The sequence below is a fragment of the Schistocerca gregaria genome, chromosome 2 (assembly GCF_023897955.1).
Source record: "Schistocerca gregaria isolate iqSchGreg1 chromosome 2, iqSchGreg1.2, whole genome shotgun sequence".
Classification (NCBI taxonomy): Eukaryota; Metazoa; Arthropoda; class Insecta; order Orthoptera; family Acrididae; genus Schistocerca; species Schistocerca gregaria.
The window spans coordinates 1,022,324,196-1,022,341,116 of record NC_064921.1 but is presented as its reverse complement, the minus strand read 5'-3'; the positions used below and the strand labels follow the sequence as shown (position 1 = coordinate 1,022,341,116).

The window sequence follows — 16,921 nt, the reverse complement described above, 5'->3', positions numbered from 1 at the left end:
ATTGAACACTACCTCTCCCAATGTGGTACAGACTCCAATCCCACTACCTCACTCCTCATATATATTATTAGCTTTATCCTAACATAGCTATGGGCACCTGCATGGCATCCTCCAATGCCAATCCGTTTATGGGCATCCAGAGGAAACTTTCCTAGCCCACCAAAATCCCAAACCCTTGGTCTGGATAAGGTTTACTGATGGTATATTCATGTTCTGAACTCAGGGCCAAGAGACTTATTCCTCATTCCTTCACAACCTCAAAACCTCTCTCATATGCTTCTCCTGGTCTCCTCAACCAGTGTGCCTCCTCTTTGATGGCTCCATCTGCTCTTCTATCCACATTAAACCTACCAACCACCAACAGTACCTGCATTCCAACAGCTGTCATCCCATTCTCACACACACACACACAAAATCCCTTCCATAAAGCCCAGCCAGCCAGGGGTGGCATATCTGCAGGGACAAGAACTCCCCTGCTCAGTATGCTGAGGGTCTCACCAAAGCCTTCATAGACAGGCTCTATCCTATAGACCTAGCCTGCAAACAGATCTCCTGTGCGATTTCCTCTCACACCCCCAATCCTCCCACTACTCCCAAGTACTGGCCAACAGGGAGTGCCCCATTTGTCACAGTATCACCCTGCACTGGAACAACTGAACCACATCCGTCGCCAGGGCTTTGATTACCTATTATTCTGTCTTGAAATGAGGGAAATCCTACACAAGATACTTCCTACCCTTCCTAAAGTGGTGTTCCATTGACCTCCACCTCTCTAATGGCTCCATTCACATCCCTGTCCACATTAAACCACCAACACTACCTGCTTTCCAACAGATGGCTTGTCACAAAATACTGCCCTGGACTGGAACAACTGAACCACATACTTTGTCAGGGCTTTGATTACTTATAATCAGACCCTGAAATAAGGGAGAGATTCCCCCCATTCCACCCCCCCCCCCCCCCAAAGTGATGTTCCATCACCCATATAATCTCAACTTCCAATTCCATCCCTATGCCACTCCAAATTCCAAACTCTTGGTGCAAGTGTCATAGCCCTGATGAATACCCAAATGAAAGACCCGACCAATCCTGCCGCCCAGCAATTCCTATCCAGTCCTGCCACAGGACTATCCTACCCTGTCAAAGGTCTGGCTGCACTTGGCCATCTTGTCTGTCTACCATCTAGTACCCGCATATTCACTGGGCAGCACTGTCTCCTCTTCCCCTCCAGCTGTACCCTACTCTCTCCCAATAGCTGCTTGTGTCGGACACATCATTGCATTCTGGCCAGAAATAGTGGTCATGTGTGTGGGGGGGGGGGGGGGGTGTGCTTGGTTGTATGAATGGGTGTGTGTTTTCTTTTCTGAAGAAGGCTTTGACAGAAAGCTCAGTGTGTAACAGTCTTTTTGTTGTTCACATATTTACCATTCTTTGTGTTTATTTCATCATCTTTATTATTTGCTTCTTTTTAACTTATATGTGTGCACAACAAAAGTGTTGTTTTGTAATGCCAAAAGGAATTGACAACTGCAGCTGAACCTGGCTTGATTCACGAAATTTCACTAGTAGAAGACGATCCTACTTCACAATGTTATATCCTAAGATTAACATTTATACAACACAGTTCTTGGAGTCCAGATTGATCTGAGGTCATTCTGTGTGTTAATTATTAAAAGTCAACTACTTTATAGAATTGGTCCTACAAACAATAAGAGCACCATATTTCTGTTACATTGGTACAAATTAAAATTGCTGAAATACCCGACGCATTTCAACTTTTAACTACTGGGCTAGAGACGTCTACTACCAAATAACTTAGTACTTCAGGACGCATCACTCACAAAAACCCATCCTAATTACAAAAAGTAATGAAGGTTATTCAATCAGTATATTGAACAAGCAGTAAAAGAAACAAAAGCAAAATACAGAGCAGGTATTAAAATCCATGGAGAAGAAATAAAAACACTGAGATTCGCCAATGACATTGTAATTCTGTCAGTGACAGCAAAGGACCTGGAAGAACAGTTGAACGGAATGGACAATGTCTTGGAAGGAGGATATAAGATGAACATAAACAAAAGCAAAACGAGGATAATGGAATGTAGTCTAATTAGGTCGGGTGATGCTGAGGGAATTAGATTAGGAAATGAGACACTTAACGTAGTAAAGGAGTTTTGCTATTTGTGGAGCAAAATAACTGATGATGGTCGAAGTAGAGAGGATATAAAATGTAGACTGGCAATGGCAAGGAAAGAGTTTCTGATGTAGAGAAATTTGTTAACAATGAGTATAGATTTAAGTGTCAGGAAGTCGCTTCTGAAAGTATTTGTATGGAGTGCAGCCATATATGGAAGTGAAACATGGACGATAAATAGTTTGGACAAGAAGAGAATAGAAGCTTTCGAAATGTGATGCTACAGAAGAATGCTGAAGATTAAGTGGGTAGATCACATAACTAATGAAGAGGTATTGATTAGAATTGGAGAGAAGAGAAATTTGTGGTACAACTCGACTAGAAGAAGGGATTGGTTGGTAGGGCATATTCTGAGGCATCAAGAGATCACCAATTTAGTATTGGAGGACAGCGTGGAGAGTAAAAATTGTAGAGGGAGACCAAGGAATGAGTACACTAAACAGATTCAGAAGGATGTAGGTTGCAGTAGGTACTGGGTGAAGAAGAAGCTTGCACACGATAGAGTAGCACGGAGAGTTGCATCAAACCAGTCTCTGGGCTGAAGACGACAACAACAACAACAACGAAGGTTATGTAACATATCTGACAGTTTTTAGCATCTGACTAATAAATAATACACTTATTTTCAATGTTGCACCCCCTCCCCCCCTCCACTCCATGAAAAATATGGAATTAAGATAATAAAAATATGTATACTGGGAGTGGCGAAAGTTCCCTCACAATTGTATGATTACCAGTACACTCACCTTTTGACTGCCTTAATACCAGAATACTAATACTTACTTTCCCTTTTTTTCTGTTTTTAAAAAATAACATAAAACCTAAATTAAAAGAGAAACAAAAGGAGTGATATGTTTAATGTTCAGAATACTACTGCCACTTCATCTCCATCTTGTCTCTACTCATACTTACAACAGGTTGTTGTTCTAATCTTGGCAAACCCATTTTTTCTCCTGACGAAGAAAATAATAGTTACAGAAGTCTAGGAATATGTTTTTCACTTGTAAATGTGTATCAGCAGGAATGGAACATCCCCATTTGAACTTAAAAACTGACTGACTAATCTGCCTTGATGAATTTTCGTATCTATCACTTATTTCCATCCCAAATTTAGGAAAGCAGTGGCAATAGTTTGCTGTGAGGTTTCCTTCTATTAATGAAATATATGATGTACTTACAGCAAATGATCCTTGACAGAATCTATAGTGATATCACCAACACTGAGGGCACTGATGTCATTTCTGTCTTCTTCTGCACCATTTTCCTTTGCTTCTTCTCCATCTTCTGATTTCGGTTCTACATCTACGAGGAAGGAAAAAATGTGATACAAAAAAATTATACTGATACAATGCACAACAATAGTACTAGTAAAGAAAGGATTAATTGCAGAGGAAAAAGAAGGAGGCAAAGTGACACGTGACAGCAGAGGGAGAAGACAGGAAACAAGTGCCATGCCGTGGCAGAGAGAGGAAGCAGTGGCTCGAGCGCCATGTTATGGTAAAGGTATCAAGAAGGGGCTGGAGTAAAGTGCGGCTGCACGGGACAAAAAGGGGCAAGAGGGAAATGTGATTGTTATGGGACAACAAAGGGCTCCAAGTGACTTAGATGTGATGGGTGGCCGTGACGGGACAAGAGGCCAGAGCGGTTGGTTCGTTGGGTGTGGGATTGAAGGGACCAGACTGCTAAGGTCATCGGTCCCTTGTTCCACGATAAAATCACACGAAATAAAAACTGTCAGTCGTTAAAAACGGAGAACTGAGACAAGGGACGACACAATACAAGAAAGACAGACAAAGACCAGACAAACGGAACTAAAATCACACCGAGTGTGAAGGTGGTTGGCCGACCATGAAAATAAGGAAAAGCCAACCACCAAATGACATTAAAACCCACAGTTTAAAACCACAGGCCAAAGGCCCAAGTCAATACAGGAAATAAAAGGACAAACACTCAAGTCATACGATAAAAACCCCTGCCCGAATAAAACAACACGAGGTCCGCCATAGCAACGTCATCACATAAAAGGGCAGGGAGGGTATCAGGCAGCGCAAACGTCTGCCTGAGTCCCGTTAAAAGCGGGCAGTCCACCAAAATGTGGACCACCGTCAGAGCTGCCCCGCAGCGACATAGCGGTGGGTCCTCCCGGCGCAACAAATGGTGGTGCGTCAGCCACGTGTGGCCAATGCGCAGCCGGCAGAGGACGACAGAGTCCTTCCGAGAGGCCCGCATGGAGGAGTACCACACACCGGTCGTCTCCTTCACCGCCCGAAGTTTGTTGGGCGTGGGCAGGGTGCGCCACTCGTCACCCCAGGCACCAAGCACTTTCTGGCGCAAAAGCGACAGGAGATCACACTCCATAAGGCCGAGTTCCAGAGCCGGTGAACTCACTGCCTGTTTAGCCAGCGTGTCAATAGCATGGAGCGACTCGTGGATGGTCATCATCAGACGGGAACGAGGAAAGCACTGGTCAAGAGCTCGTAAACCACTTAGGGAGTCACTACAGATGACAAAGGACTCACCTGAGCAGGAGCGGATATACTCTAGGGCGCGATAGATGGCAACCAACTCGGCAGTGTATACACTGTTCCCGGGTGCCAGCGACCGTTGCTCACAATGATCCTCTAGAGTAAGAGTGTAACCAGTGCGACCAGAGACCATCGAACCGTCGGTATAGGCCACGGCAGATCCGGGAAACTCGGCAAGGAGAGAAACAAAGCGGCGGCGGAGGGCCGGAGGAGGGACCGAGTCTTTCGGAACCTGTGCCAAATCCAGCCGAATGCATGGTCGGCGCACACACGAAGGGGGCAGACGGAGATTGGCCCGGAAAACAGGCGGGAGAGGAAAAAACTCAATCCCACACAGTAGAGCCCGGATGCGAACCGCGATCGTACACCCTGACCGGGGCCGCCTGTCTGGAAGATGGACGATCGAGTGCGGGAACAGGAGACGGTAGTTGGGATGCCCTGGCAAGCTACAAACGTGGGCAGCATAAGCGGCCAGAAGTCGGTCGCGCCGGATCCGCAATGGAGGAACACCAGCCTCCACAAGTAAGCTGTCAACAGGGCTTGTCCGAAATGCTCCTGTGGCGAGTCGGATCCCGCAGTGATGGATGGGATCCAGCAATTGCAATGCTGATGGCGATGCCGAACCATAAGCCACACACCCATAATCAAGGCGGGACTGGATCAGCGCTTGATACAGCCAGAGAAGGGTGGACCGATCGGCACCCCATCCGGTGTGGCTAAGGCAACGGAGAGCGTTTAAATGGCGCCAGCATGTTTGTTTAAGCTGCCTAATATGAGGCAGCCAAGTCAACCGGGCATCAAATACCAGTCCCAAGAACCGATGCGTCTCTACCACAGCAAGAGGTTCACCGTCAAGGTAAAGGCGTGGCTCAGGGTGAACGGTGCGACGCCGGCAGAAATGCATAACGCAGGTCTTAGCGGCCAAAAACTGGAAGCTGTGCGCTACAGCCCACGACTGCGCCTTGCGGATAGCGCCCTGCAGCTGGCGCTCAGCAACTGCAATGCCAGCGGAGCTGTAGTAGAGGCAGAAGTCGTCTGCATACAACGAAGCTGCGACGGACGATCCCACCGCCTCAGCGAGCCCATTGATCGCAATTAAAAACAGGGAGACACTGAGGACAGACCCCTGTGGGACCCCGTTCTCCTGGACCCGGGAGGAACTATGGGACGCAGCAACTTGCACGCGGAAGGAACGAGACAACAGAAAATTCTGAATAAAAATCGGGAGCGGGCCCCTAAGACCCCACCCATGAAGTGTGGCCAGGATGTGATATCGCCAAGTCGTATCGTACGCCTTCCGCATGTCGAAGAAGACGGCAACCAGATGTTGGCGGCGTGCAAAGGCTGTACGGACGGCAGACTCTAGGGAGCCCAGATTATCGACGGCAGAGCGGCCGTTACGGAACCCACCCTGAGACGGGGCCAGAAGGCCTCGAGACTCGAGGAGCCAACTCAACCTCCGGCTCACCATACGTTCTAGCAACTTGCAAAGAACGTTGGTGAGGCTTATGGGGCGGTAGCTGTCCACCTCCAGCAGGTTCTTGCCAGGTTTCAACACGGGGAGGATGATGCTTTCTCGCCATTGAGACGGGAACACACCCTCAACCCAGATGCGGTTGAAAACATCTAGGAGGCGTCGCTGGCAATTCACAGAGAGGTGTTTCAGCATCTGGCTGTGGATGCGGTCTGGCCCAGGAGCCGTATCAGGGCAAGCAGATAGTGCACTCTGGAATTCCCAGTCGCTGAAAGGAGCATTGTACGACTCCGCGTGGCGCGTGTGAAAGGAAAGCCTCCAACTTTCCAACCGCTCTTTCCGGGAGCGGAAGGCCAGTGGGTAATTCGTAGATGCGGAACACTGAGCAAAATGCTAACCGGTCCGCAATCGTGTCGGAGACAGTACACACCACTCCATTCAGCGAAAGCCCAGGGACAGAGACAGGCGGCCGATAGCCATGGAGTCGCCTAATCTTAGCCCAAACCTGCGATGCAGAGGTACGGACGCCAATGGTGGAAACATACCATTCCCAGCACTCCTGCTTCCGTTGGCGAATAAGGCGTCGGGCACGGGCACGGAGCTGTTTAAAAACGATGAGGTTCTCCAAGGACGGGTGCCGCTTATGGCGTTGAAGAGCCCGCCGGCGATCTCTAATCGCCTCTGCGATCTCGGGCGCCCACCAAGGCACAGTCCTCCGCCGAGGGGACCCGGATGAACAGGGAATCGCAGATGCCGCCGCAGAAACGATGCCGGTGGTGACCGACTGAACCACCGCATCAATGGTGTCATGGGAAGGAGGTGCGATAGTGGCGAGAGAGGAGAACAAGCCCCAATCAGCCTTATTCAGAGCCCACATGGAGGGGCGTTCAGAAGAGTGACGCTGTGGTAGTGACAGAAAGATGGGGAAATGGTCACTACCACATAAGTCGTCATGGACACTCCAGTGCATCGATGGTGAAAGTCCGGGGCTGCAGATAGAAAGGTCGATGGCCGAAAATGTGCCGTGGACTATGCTGAAATGTGTCGGCTCTCCCGTGTTTAAGAGGCAGAGGTCAAGCTGCGAGAAAAGAGTTTCGACATCTCTATCCCGGCCAGTAATCGCGGCGCTACCCCACAGGGGGTTATGGGCGTTAAGGTCGCCCAGTAACACAAAAGGAGGAGGCAGTTGTGCTATCAATGCAGCCAACACATGACGCGAGACATCACCATCTGGCGGAAGATACAAACTGCAGAAAGTAATAGGCTGAGGCGTCCACATCCTTACAGCGACAGCCTCTAAAGGTGTGTGAAGAGGTACACATTCGCTGTAGACAGAGTTAAGGATGTAGATGCAGACTCCACCAGATACCCTCTCATAAGCTGCCCGGTTCTTGTAATAACCCCGATACCCACGTAGGGCAGGGGTCCGCATTGCCGGAAACCAAGTTTCCTGTAGGGCAATGCAGAGGAAAGGGTGACTGCTGATGAGTTGGCGAAGCTCAGCAAGGTGGTGGAAAAAAGCGCTGCAGTTCCACTGGAGTATCGCTTTGTCCATGTCCGAAAAAGGCGTGAAGGGGCCGAGGAGGCAGATCACGCCACTGGGTCACCTGCTGCCACCGATGGAGGACCAGTACAATCTGCTTCCATGGTGTCCGAGGGTCCGGCGAGATCCAGGTCCGCAGCGGACGCCCAGATCTCCACCTTATCCCCGGACGCAGAGCCTGTAGGGAGCAGTGGGGTGGATGCCACCGCGTGTTCCTTGGCCTTAGAGGTCTTCTTCTTCGTCTTGTCTCTCTGGTCCTTGGGTTTCATTGGCTGGGAGGGCTCCAGCGAGTCAGTCTCCGGGACGGAGGAGGAGCGGGAAGCCCTGCGACCAGCCGCTGGTCTGCTTTTCTTCCATTGGCTGACGTCACCCTTCCCAGAGGCGGAAACCTGGGAAGGAAGGGACCCAAGGGACCCTTTCCGTGCTATTCGAGCCGGGGAAGTGTGAGGCTTCCCCGGCTTAGAAGTGGGGACTGATGTCCCCGATGGTTGGGGGGTTGCTGCTCCTGAGGCAGGTAGTGCAGGAGCAGCAGGGAGTGAAGTGCCCCCCACCATCAAGGGGGCAGGTGTAGCATTCCGGCTCTGAGAGGTGGCAGTCTGAGGGAGAGCTAATGGGGCCATAACAGTAGTAGCCGCGGCGTAAGAGGCAGTCATTCGAACAGGATGGAGGCGTTCGAACTTCTGCCTGGCCTCAGTGTATGTCAGGCAGTCCAGGGTCTTATACTCCACGATTTTGCGCTCTTTCTGGAAGATCCTGCAGTCCGGCGAGCAAGGCGAGTGGTGCTCTCCTCAGTTTACACAGATGGGAGGCGGAGCTCATGGAGTATTGGGATGTGATGGGCGTCCACAATCTCGACATGTGAGGCTGGAAGTACAGCAGGAAGACATATGCCCGAACTTCCAGCACTTAAAGCACCGCATCGGGGGAGGGATATATGGCTTGACGGCACAACGATAGACCATCACCTTGACCTTCTCAGGTAAAGTATCACCCTCGAAGGCCAAGATGAAGGCACCGGTGGCAACCTGCTTATCCCTTGGACCACGATGTACGCGCCGGACGAAGTGAACACCTCGCCGCTCTAAATTGGCACGAAGCTCGTCATCGGACTGCAATAGAAGGTCCCGATGGAATATTATGCCCTGGACCATATTAAGACTCTTATGGGAACATCCCCCAGCTTGTTACAATCGAGTAACCAGCGGGACTGGGCGGAGGATGCCGATTTGATCAAAACCGAGCCCGAGCGCATTTTGGACAAGCCCTCCACCTCCCTGAACTTGTCCTCTAAGTGCTCGACGAAGAACTGAGGCTTCATGGATGTAAAGGATTCACCATCAGCTCTCGTACACACCAGGTAGCGGGGCGAGTATGGTTCGCTGGCATCCTTAGTCTTTCGTTCCTCCCATGGTGTAGCCAGGGAGGGGAACGATTTGGGGTCATATGTAGTTGCGTTGTATTGAGCCCTGGAACGCTTAGAGACTGCTGGCGGCTGGCCGCCAGCAAGAGATGATGTACCATGCTTCATTGCGGGTCATCCGCCCTGATGCCACCTACTCCGACCAAGGGCCCTCCCCACGGGCGCCACCCAGCCTCAGCAACGACCACCTGGCAGGATGGCCATTGCCGGGAGTCCCAATGCCCCAAGGAGATAGGCATCTACTCCTTGGCATATGTGGGGAGTTAACGGCGCTGGCATCAGCAGAGAGCGATCCCTGTCTAGTCAGGGGGCTACAACCAACAGGGTACATGGCGGCCCCACCACAACGGACTGGCTACCGTGCTGGATTTCAGGTGATGTAGTCCAATATCGTCATTGGTGCATAAAGCGACACAGCATAGCAGACTGCAAGAAACTGCACCCAAGAACAAATCCACGCCCAAGAGATGGTAGGTGAGCGGGACTGCTAAGCGATGACGACAAACCTGGCTAGAGATGGTAATGCATGATGGACACATCGCTCCTTGTAAGGCGCCCTTCCCCAATCGGCTCGCTCTTCGGAAAATTTAGAAGGATGGGGGTCAAACCCATTAGGGGACCATCTCACAAGGCCAAAACGTTTGAGACTCCTTTTAGTCGCCTATTACGACAGGCAGGAATACCGTGGGCCTATTCTTACCCCCGAACCCACAGGGGGGGAGGCCAGAGCGGCATGCAACAACAAAGGAGGCAGAAGGAGGGCCCAAAGTGATGTGCAGCAGAGGCACAAGAAGGGCGCTGAGTGACATGTATCAGCAGAAGGACAAGAAGGGCCTGAGAAACATTCAGCAAGACAAGAAATGGTCCAAGTGGCATGCCGCGGCAATGGAGACAGAAGATGAGCCACCATGAAGTGCTATGGACTCACAAGAAGGGCGTCTAAAGATGTGTGATAATGGAGGGAAAATAAGGGAGCTGACAACTTGCAGTGGTGGTGGCGGCAGTGAAGTGACAGGAAGGGGTCCAAGCACTATGCAGCTACGACGCAACAAGAAGCGGTCTGAGCAACATGCTGCGGTGATGGAGACAGAAGGAGGGGCCCAATAATGCACACTGGAGGCACGATGAGGGGGCAGACGCAGGACTGCGGTGGCAGAAGGACGAGGTGGAGCCCAAATGACAGACGGCAGCGGAGGACCAAGACAGAACCTGATGAGTGGTGGCAGAGGGACAAGGAGGAGTCTGAGCAAATTGCTGCAGTGACAGAAAGAAGAAGGGTCCCAAAAATGGGGAAAGAGGAAGAGAGGGGTGGGGGGTGGGGGGGGCTGCGAGTGGAGTGGGAGGTGACGGTGGATGACAACGGGCAGGAGCCACTCTACTATGGTTGACTGCAAGAGATGACAGTCACTACTGATACACAGTATGATGTATCCCATCTTCCTACTTCTGTCAACTGCTAAGCAGGGAATCTAAAGTGGTGCAATATGCTGTATCTCGAAGTCTATTGGAAGATTATTAAGAATTCAGAATCGTGCTTTCCCAGAGGGTGGATCATGCCTTTCTGGTTACTGGGCGTTACAAGAAATTGCCAGTGGGTCCTGCAGAAACAGAATGTAAAGCCTAGTTATGCACAGTGTCAAGTAAATGTGGTAGGAAATGGAAAGGATCAACAATGAATTGAGACTGTATATTTGTCTGCAGATAATGACTGTATGAAAGGTGTGACATTAACAGAAATAAAGGTAGCTGTGAAAAATGGATTAAGGATGATTAATAATTGTAAAATGTACTATGACTTTAGAGGAACTACCAAAGGAGTAGCAAGAACGTCACACTATGGAAAAAGAAGTTGGTAAGAATTATTTATGAGGCAGCAGAAAGGTTTTGAGAGATTGAAAAAATGAATTTTTGATCAATGTAGACCATGAAGGTACCCAAAAATGAACCTAAAGCAGACATGGTACATGGTGGAAAACTGAAGATTCCCATAATTTCTTCACATACATGATTACAGTCATGCGTGGCATATTGGTACTTCTAGCCATGCTATTGATGTACAGGGTCTCATCAACTTCTTTTGTCAGAATGAGATAGATGAAAAAAAGAATCAAACTAAGCATTTCATCAATATGTGAGAATCAGTTTGAATGAAGCATTGGTAATGGAGAAACCCAATTGGAAAATGTTGCATAGCGGTTACAGCAATAATACATATTTGTTCATGTACCTTTGTTCTCCTCGTGAGTAGCATCTCCATTCACTGTATGTGATGCAGGTGGGTGATCTCTAGCAGCAGCTGATGGACTTGCATTTTCTGCTTCTTCTTCCTCTGCTACTTCCATTTCTTCCTCTTCTGTTTCCTCCTCTTTTGGTATTTGTCTGGCTCCTTCTGGCAAATCAATGCGGCATCGTGGATATAACAGTGTTGAAGCAGATAGTGTTATCCTCTGAAGCTCGCTGGAGGAGTGTAAATAAAATGCTTCTCCGTACCGTGTGAATGTCAGACTTGATATTCCACTAAGGAGAAAAAGAACCATAAAGGTTATGAACTAATATAAATCATTAACTGTATAGCTTTGCTATAACCACATTCTACAAAATGTTTTTGAAAATGAACAGTAACAATTGAAAAACTGAAAATTTGCAGTAAGAAGCTCATTTGTTTAGAAAACAAATTTTCCCATCATCATCTGCACAGAAACAGCCAAAATAAAGTGTATGATCATCATTACCACAATTATTTTTATTATTATTATAAACAGTGATAAATACATAATTAGTAATGACTTGAATAAATTCATGAAATGGCTACAATCAAGTACTCTGTTTACTATAAAATCTTTGCCTCCCATGTTCCATGCACAATTTCAGTAATGTCTACTGCACATATGAAAGTTGGAAAAAATCATGGAAAAAAGCATGAACCATTTTCTTCCACATGGGCAACTTATAATTCTTATTATGAAAACAGCCAACAACACTCAGATGTTACAATTTAGCTCAGGAAGTACCACAAAAACAAGCTGTAATATCTGCAATACTCACTTAATATCTTCTCGTCGAACAACAGCGGCATTGAGCTGCCTTCTTAAGTCAGGAACACTGAGAACTATGCAGTCCCCCAGATTGGTGAGACTCACTATGCACCATTCTGAGTACTGTGCACCACGATCTGGCCTTGAAGTTACAAAATGTGCCAAGCTCATTCTTCTCACACGGGAACCTTCGTGAGCAGTAAGTTTAAACTTGCAGAAAGGCTTAAGGCTTGGCAATGTGAATATCTGAAGCAATGAAAAGAAATACCAGCCACATACATAAACTCATTAGCACTAAAGCAGCACTTTATAACATTACAGATTCCTCTCATCTGTGTAACACTCTATATGAAAATAAACAGAGAGGAGTAAACTACATTGCAAGTAGCAAAACTAAAGAAGTTCTCAAAAACCCACTGGTCATTATAATGTGCTATGTACAACACTGGGCAGAGAAGTTTAGATATTTTTCACATATGCTTTTGTTGATAATGTCTTATGGGTGTAAAAAAAACACTGTATTGTTGCAAAGATTATTCTGTTGTATATTTCTTAGCAGAGGGGGGAAAAAACACTATTATTTGCTGTCTGCAAAAAATTACAACATATGGTAGCAACAGAATTACAAATGTAAAATTCAAGGTCTAGATAAGTAACTGAGATTTCTGCTGTGTAACCAAATGAAAAGTGACACTGTCAGTACCAACCTATTACACAAACGATATTACTCACAGAAACCTATGCCAAGTAAAACTCCAGCCAAGAAAAGAGCTTCCTGAGCCATGAAAGAAGCTTCTATGAACTTCATGTCAGTGGTGTCCTAACATGTGTATACAACAGCAGGAAAGTAAAGAATTTCACTACCATCTGATAGATGCCAAGGAATGGCATTTTACTGCAAGACTGTCAAGAGCTCAAAAAAAGCATTAAGGTAACAATTTCTGTATGACAATCGAAACCTCTCAATGCAACCGTGTCCTGAATAGAGACAGTGACATGCTAAGTGTAAGAATTTTTCCCCACTAATCACATGTCATAGTTAAACCACGGAGTATACACGAGTTTATGATGCCTCTACCGTGAATTACGAAGAAGCAATCATGCAATGGCATCAGACAAACTCTGTATTATTCATCACAGTTTGATGAATTTTGGTTAGCAATCACTATCTCATGTAGCACACACTGATAAATCTCTCTCAAGTCAATGATAAATTGAGGACACATTTCTGATACGGGAAAAAACTGACCTTTGTGCAACCCTAGAAAACATTCTAACATGACAATGCAGCATGATTGTTCAACAATTCTTTGGTGAATAGCAGATACAGCACCTTTAAAAAAAAGAAACACCACACACAACAAAGAGACACACACACACACACACACACACACACACACACACACACACACACACAATCTTTTGTCATTTCTGTAATTCTTGAAGCTCTCTGTAGTCATTCACTGTTATCTATGGGAAAAAGAAAGGCTGCCTTGTAGTACTGAAAATTTGTAAATAAAATACATGACATGTATATTACACTTACATCTTACGACACCATTATTTTGAGATGTTCAAATTTTCAGACATCTAGTGTTCACTATCATCACACAAAATTCAGTGATTACAGTTTAGTGATTTATACCACAGCAGAGTCCCAGCACAGCAATCATAGCTGGACAAGCCTGATAAACCTTGTTTTTGTTGAGAGCCATTCAGCCCCAAGAAGTGAGCCTTTATACAACTCAGATAGGCCTATTTCAAGTTTCTGTTCCATCTAGGTGACCCGGGTGAAATGTAGGATGCTTAATGTTTTTAAGTTACATGTCAGGATGTTAAACAGGGTATTAACTAATATTTGGATAACTTCAGGGGAGAGGATGTGCTTTGTATCTGAGTGAAGAACTAGGTTATGTGCTAACTTTCCAGCCATCAGTCATTGAACAAGATGATGTATGATGGTTTCCCCAAACCCAGCTTCTTCATTAATGTTGCCAGGTGAAACTCTTCCTTCACTGCTTCAGTGATGTTCATCCACTCAGCTTCTCTTGATGCAAGTGCAACAGCTCTCTGTCTGCATGAACACCATGAGCTTGCTGATCTGGATATGAAGAAGATGTAGTCTGTATCAGCAGTGAAATTTCCCCAGTCAGTACATGCAAATTCAAAGATTTCTTCTTTGTCCTTGATGTAGGTCAGTTTGTTTAAGGTTACACTGAGGTAGTTAAGCATTCACTAAGCCACTTGCCTGTGAACAAAATTATGTCTGCTATTGCTCTTGCTTAGCTTATTGACAGCGTGGGTTATGTCAGGTCAAGTACCTATGATGATACATATCAATACTTCAACCAGTTCTCTGAAGAGATATGGGTGCCATTTTCTGTATTCGCAGCTGTTGTTGCACCCGACTTACTCCCAGTTGCCAATGTAGTTCTTACTGGCTTGCAGTCATCCATTCTGAATCCGTGTAAAGCTTCTCCGATGTTAGCACTTCGGCACAATGTAATTTTGTCAACATACTGATTTATGTTGATGCCAGGACAGCACCTTAAGGCACCGATATCTTGACATAGCTCATTCTTTATTTGTTTTGTCCTTTCTGGGTATGCTAGTGCAATTACAATGTCATCTCTCATAAATGAGTAGGATGACTGGATGTTTCCCGACGCTGCCTGCAAGGACACACAGATCTGAATTTGTGCGATGCAAAATCCAATTGATGTTGGAGTTAGAAGCCACTCAGCAAACCACTGTCAGCCACCTTGGCACAGCCTATAAATGGCTTTTCTAAGTTTACACACAGAATTATCAGATTTCAATGTCTGGAGGCACTCACTTGCCTTCTTTACACTAATTTTGATTATCTTGCTCCAAGTCTCTCCGCTCTTGTAAGAATTCGTCCAGTGACTCAGGCTATTCCATGAAAATATCTTTGTCAATTTCACTATTGAGAAATGTAGTGGCGATATCCAGTTGTGAGATAGAGGTGCTAGCTGCGCCCTGAGAGAGGGAGCTAAAATACTATCAGTTTGGCCCTATTTCGTGCACCTATTACTCTGAATGTTTAAGTGCATTATTATTGATCACTAGAATAGTCATAATTATCAAATATCTGACAGCACGTAACCTGAACAACTTAGCCCCACATCCTCACAAAAGTCTATGTGTGGGGAAGTAGAAGCAAAATTGAGGTTAAATGGCCCAACACTGTTACCAAATGAGACTAATGAACAAATCAACCATGATTTATAGAGGAAATGTGAAATTTTTTGATCAGGATGAGAGGATACCAGCCATACTCTTTTTTTTCCACATTATACAGGGTGAGTCAAGAAGGACTTAACAACTTTGGAATGATACAGAAATTTATTGAGATAACTTACTGAATCAGTAGATGTGTCATTTTGTACGAAAGAACCTTAAGTTTCACATAAATGTCTCAAGTTTCATTTTGGTTTGACGTGACTACCATTTGTCATCTGGCAAACATCCCACCAGCAATCAATTTCTTCCCACAATCATTGCATCAAATACAGCCTAACTTGTGCAATGGCAGCATGGATATGATTTTTTCAGGTCAGCTAACCTTTTTCGTAGGCGAGGAACATATACAAGGTCTTTAATGAAGCCATAGAGAAACAAATCCAGTGGTGGCAAGTCTGAGGAGCTAGGCTGCCACACAACTGACCCTTCACGACGAATACAGTGACCTGGGAAGCAATTATCGAAGAAGCCGCAAACTTCTGTGAGGAAATGAGATGGTGTCCAGTCTTATTGGTAGTAAACCACACTATCTTTGTCATCTTCATCAATCGGTGGAATTAAAAAGTTTTCAAGCATATCCAGCTACACAATACCAGTGACAGTTTTCTCTATCAAGAAGAATGAGCTGTAAAATTTGAATTTGCTAAGGGCACAAAACACATTCACTTCGGGGTTGTGAAGAACGTGTTCTAGAGTTACATGTGGATTTTTGCTGCCCCATATTCTGTAGTTGTAGGTGTACAACATGCCACTGATATGAAATGTTGACTCATTGCTCAAGATTATTGTGTTCAGGAATGTCTCACTGTCCTCTATCCAATGCAACATTTCCACACAGAATTCCCCACAAGCAACCTTATCTGCATCACTAATGTGCTGTGCCATTGTGAATGGCATGGTTTCAAGTGTAAACATCTACCCAGTACTTGCCGAACAGTCTTTCCTGGAATGCCAGTCTCGCAAGATGTATGTTGCATGGATTTTTGTTGACTAAAGGCAAAGCTCTCCCTAATTTGTTTGTAATAATCATTAACACAAGGGTGAGGTGCTGATTTATAATGCCACATTTAACAATCTGTCTCAGCAAAGTTCTTGTGCCAAGAGCAAATTGTTGGCCTGGATAGAAGTTCTTTAGAATATTTGGTGCAAAATTTATGCCAATCAGTTTCTGCAAAGTTTGTTTCATGAAACCAAAACACACAGTGAGCACACAACTGCACCAGTGAGAGAACCCATTTTAACTGTGCACTATGCTGGCGCTGCTGGTGGCGGAATGAGGTACTGATGCACTGCGTAAACCAAACTTGAGGTTGTCTACTACAAAATGACATAGCTACTGAATCTATACCATTCCAAAGCTGTAAAATCCTTTTTTACTCTCCTTGTATATTACAGCCCAAGGTCACTCAAGTAAAAAAACTAACTTGAAAGTCACTTTGTTTCTGGAAGGTAGTATACCTAGTCTG

At 46.1% G+C, this 16,921-nt stretch overlaps 1 protein-coding gene across 8 annotated transcripts in view; it reads right to left on the bottom strand.

The window, feature by feature from the left end:
- LOC126335527 (lethal(2) giant larvae protein homolog 1) overlaps positions 1-16,921 on the bottom strand; it is a 303,079-nt gene that overhangs the window by 83,305 nt on the left and 202,853 nt on the right. For all 8 annotated transcript variants that reach the window (XM_049998889.1, XM_049998887.1, XM_049998890.1 and 5 more), the window contains 3 exons: positions 12,202-12,437; positions 11,384-11,673; positions 3,373-3,496 (listed from right to left, as the gene is read on the bottom strand). In XM_049998889.1, the coding sequence (XP_049854846.1) occupies positions 3,373-3,496; positions 11,384-11,673; positions 12,202-12,437 (650 nt within the window). The remainder of the gene's footprint in view (positions 1-3,372; positions 3,497-11,383; positions 11,674-12,201; positions 12,438-16,921) is intronic.